We start from the raw sequence: 4,773 nt of genomic DNA on the forward strand, positions 1-4,773 counted from the left end.
TGAGTCAGAAGAAAGAGAAAACATATACGCATATGGTAAATATGGTAATGATTATTAAGGGGCTGTTTGACTAAGCTTATTTTAGTGACTTATTTACTCATTTACTTTTTGAAAAGTTAAAAGGTGTTTGGGTTAGCTTGTTATGTGAGAGGAATAAGTAAATAAGTCATTTCATTATGACTTATTTGCTTTTCAAATAAGCAAATAAGTAAATAAGTCATTCCAATAAGCTTAGCCAAACAGCCCCTAATTATAATTATTGTTTGTGGGGCTTATAGTATTGTGACTTTAAATACCCACCCCACCATCATCACTCAACTCCCTCATATACTAATATCTCTCTTTGAAGTTGAAGAAGTAAGATCTCCTTCCATAAGCATGGCCAAATACTTCAAAGTGGAGACAGTTTCAATGGAATCAAAAGCTGTTGGTTTAAAGATTCTTACCACCAAAGCTCACACTCATTCCAAACCCATTTTCCAAAGGAATCAAATTCTATCTCATCATCCACCCCCACCTTGTTTTCTCAAATCTTGTTTTCTTTGTCACAAGCACCTTCCCCTTAACAAAGAGGTTTATATGTACAGGTAAGCTACTATAACTAACCCTTTCTTTATTCTAAATCTGAATGCGTTTAATCCATACATGTGTTGCACCTGCAGAGGGAATCAAGGCTTCTGCAGCGAAGAGTGCAGGAGCAGACAGATATACATAGATGATGTAGCACAACTTGAGATATCCACCAAGAAAATGATACGCCAATCTCGCCGATGTAACAATCCGCACCCTTGCCCTCGGAAAAACTCCATGGCTTCTCCTATATTTTCATAACCACTGATTGGTATTTTTCATATCCAATTTTGTGGAATGTTACTTTTGTTGACAAAGACTAAAGATATATGTAGCATATTTTTGGATTGTAGTTGCTAGTCGCTAGATAGATGTTAATAAGTATTGGATGGCCGGGTGAAAACAATTTCAACCCATTTATTTTTTGGTGTAATCTGTACGTCTTTTTATATTTTTTTGTCGCATTACACAAACAAATCAACTTCTAAACACAAACATCACTGATTTGTATCATCTCAAGATAGAGTTTGATTATGCATTAAAAAATACAATGCGTCACAAGCTAAGTTCGAACATTATTTTGTACTAGCTACAATCTGAAAGTGGTTTTACGATATGAAATAGTAAAAACATGATGCGGATGAACGAAAGTAATCAAATGGTCAGAAATACTAAAGGATTCAAAAACTTCAAACTCTAGGGTTCGTTGGTTAACTGGAATTGAATTTGGAATTCTAATTTGAACGGAATCCTTTGAAAATTGATAAAGTGGTTGGTTGGTATATTTATATATGGAATTTTAATGTTAAAAGTTGAGCTATGCAATAAGGGTCTGTTTGGTATGGGGTAATGGAATAGATGAGAGAATGGAATGGACGAGGTAATGGAATGGACAACGGAATGAAATGGATCATTCCATTCCATTGTGATGTTTGGTTACTCATATGTGAATAGAATGAATTATTACTTTATACAATTTGATAAAAAAAAGATGAAGTAACGAAACACAACTGTATTAAAAACGACAAAAATATAATTGACTCAATAATAATAATAATAATAATAATAATAATATATTAATGATAAAAAATTAGTAATAGATTTTTCATATATATTAATATTAGTATGAATATTAATAAATATAAATATAAATATAAATACAAATAAAAGTATAAGTATAATAATAATAATAATAATAATAATAATAATAATAATAATAATAATAATAATAATAATAATAATAATAATAATAATAATAATAAACATATTTCTTTCCATTCCTTGAGGGAATGGAAAAAAAACACCTACATACCAAGGAATGGAAATTATTATATTTGAAAGGAGTTACATTCCCTTGGAATGCTCCATTCCATTACCACATGATAACCAAACATGTTTATTTTCATTCCATCAGAATGTTTCATTCCATTCCACCTTCCATTCCTTCATCTCAAACGCTACCTAAGATATAACCTATCTAGAATTTATAAATATAAGCTGAGATATGCAATAAGATATAACCTATCTAGAATTTACAAACTTTTCATGAGTTTTTTCCCAAAGTGGTGTTATGGGAAAAAAATATTTACCATTTTAGTGTTCTTTCAAAACTATTTACCAAAATAGTGTTTTCTCTTATTTTTTATTTACTTTCTTATTAAGTCATTTATTATTTGATAACAAAATTTGAAAAAAATGGCAAATTTACTCCCGTGAAGAATTCAACATTTCGGTGGAGTTTGTTCTTTTATGATATTTTTTTTAATCTTCTTATTTTATATACCATTTATTTGTTTTTTTTGTCTTATTTTTTTCAATTAGTTTTATTTTTCTAAATTTATATTATCAGCTTAACCATATTAACAACAGCCATGAATAATCTAAAATAAATCTAAACAATGAAATAAAAAACATGATAAAGCTAATCAAATATTAAACTTGACGTATTACCGTTTTCAATATCAAATACAAACAAAACTAAAAATGCCAAATAAAGTCGAGTCACAACTGATCTTAATTTCAAACAGAGTAAAAGAAAAAATGTCAAAAAAAAAAAAAATCAACCAACTTAGTGATCGTTATTCGTTCTTCTAGGCTTAGTGGGACATCTTGCCCGGTTATGGCCAGGTCGTCTACAAATACCACAAAGCACAGTTCTTTTCTTCTCTTTAATATCCATTCCATTCCGTAGCCTTGTTGAGCGAGGACGACCCCTTTTGTCTCGTTTTAGATCTGAATTGGGAAGTAATTCTCTGAAGGGGTCGTCCTCGCTCAACAAGGCTACGGAATGGAATGGATATTTAAGAGAAGAAAAGAACTGTGCTTTGTGGTATTTGTAGACGACCTGGCCATAACCGGGCAAGATGTCCCGCTAAGCCTAGAAGAACGGATAACGATCACTAAGTTGGTTGGTTTTTTTTTTTTTTTGACATTTTTTCTTTTACTCTGTTTGAAATTAAGATCGGTTGTGACTCGACTTTATTTGGCATTTTTAGTTTTGTTTGTATTTGATATTGAAAACGGTAATGCGTCAAGTTTAATATTTGATTAGCTTTATCATGTTTTTTATTTCATTATTTAGATTTATTTTAGATTATTCATGGCTGTTGTTAATATGATTAAGCTGATAATATAAATTTAGAAAAATAAAATTCACGATTGAAAAAAATAAAATAGAAAAACAAATAAATGGTATATAAAATAAGAAGATAAAAAAAATATCATAAAAGAACAAACTCCACCGAAATGTTGAATTCTTCACGGGAGTAAATTTGCCATTTTTTAAAATTTTGTTATCTAATAATAAATGACTTAATAAGAAAGTAAATAAAAAAATAAGAGAAAACACTATTTTGGTAAATAGTTTTGAAAGAACACTAAAATGGTAAATATTTTTTCCCATAACACCACTTAGGGAAAAAACTCAACTTTTCATGAGGTTGAAAAAGCAATCCTTTTGTAAAGATATCTGCAGTTTGTTCTTCAGAAGAACTCCAACAGTTTTAATAACACCCTTTAAAATTTTTTTCTTTTAAAAGATATCTGCAGTTTGTTGTTCAGAAGTAACTCCAACAGTTTTAATAACACCCTTTAAAATTTTTTCTCTTAAAAGAAGAGATCAATTTCAAAATGTTTTGTCCGTTCGTGAAAAAACAGGGTTAGCAGCTATTAATATAGCTGCTGTATTGTCACAAAATAAAGAAACAGGAAGTTTAATATCAACTTTAAGTTCTTTTAAAATGTTAAGAAGCCAAACAACTTCACATGTTGCAACACACATAGCACGATATTCTGCCTCAGCAGAAGATCTAGATATGGTTGTGTTGAAATATATGAATAAGTCATTCATTTATTATACGATTGGGCTTATGGTCTGTTACATATATTTATTTTATAACTGGGCCTATATTTTGGGCTCATGAGTGTTTGTGGGCTGATAAGTGTATAAGGTGTAAACAAGTTGAAAGTGTAAGGGTGGTATGTGAAAGTTCAGAAGGGTCGCGATCATCGCTTGGCTTTCTTGTGGACTAAAGTGAAACATTATTTGTGTTGGAGTATAAAATGGAGATCATCAGTTGTGAGGATTATTATCTCACACTTTTTCACCTATAACACCCCTGATCTCTCTGTCCGTTCAAGTTTGTTACTCCGTTCAAGTTATTACGATCTGATGTAGATCCACTGTGGATCTTGTTTAGTTGTGGATCCGGTCACACCCTCAAAATCCACGTGCGGAGTATTACTGCGAGGCGTGTGACTGACCAGGATCATGCCACCAATCATATTGAACAATAAGAGGGTGTTTGTATTTTGTGAAAAGCTCTTCAGAACCTCTTATGTCTGCCCCGCGCAGACGTTTGAGTATGTAGTGTGTTTGTTTTCTCGAAGACCTTTTATTAAAAAAAGTTTGTGTGACCTCTTTCTGGTGCAAATATGAATCAATGTCTTCTCGGGTCTACAGACTATCTTCTCCTCCACATTTTGAAAACACGCTTTTCCCACACAAACCCTAGCACCTTCTCCTCCACCCTTCTCCTCCTCACACCCCCGCCAACCTCCACACCACTCTAAAATACCCAAAGCTAACCCCCCCTCTCTCTCTAAAACTCACCGTAACATCATCACTCGATGGCTCAACTGCCGGCGACTGCAGTCAATGCCTGCTCAAAATCCTTCAGCCGACTCTGCCTCCGAAGACGAAGA

The 4,773-nt window shown here is 32.1% G+C and overlaps 1 protein-coding gene across 1 annotated transcript; it reads left to right on the forward strand.

The window, feature by feature from the left end:
- The first annotated feature begins 325 nt into the window (after window positions 1-325).
- On the forward strand, window positions 326-986 carry LOC118491676 (FCS-Like Zinc finger 17-like). Its single transcript, XM_035989647.1, has 2 exons — window positions 326-587; window positions 663-986. The coding sequence occupies exons 1-2, from the start codon at window positions 379-381 to the stop codon at window positions 829-831; spliced, it is 378 nt and encodes a 125-aa protein (XP_035845540.1). The 5' UTR covers window positions 326-378; the 3' UTR covers window positions 832-986.
- The last annotated feature ends 3,787 nt before the right edge of the window (window positions 987-4,773 follow it).

Source organism: Helianthus annuus, chromosome 4, assembly GCF_002127325.2.
Source record: "Helianthus annuus cultivar XRQ/B chromosome 4, HanXRQr2.0-SUNRISE, whole genome shotgun sequence".
Lineage (NCBI taxonomy): Eukaryota > Viridiplantae > Streptophyta > Magnoliopsida > Asterales > Asteraceae > Helianthus > Helianthus annuus.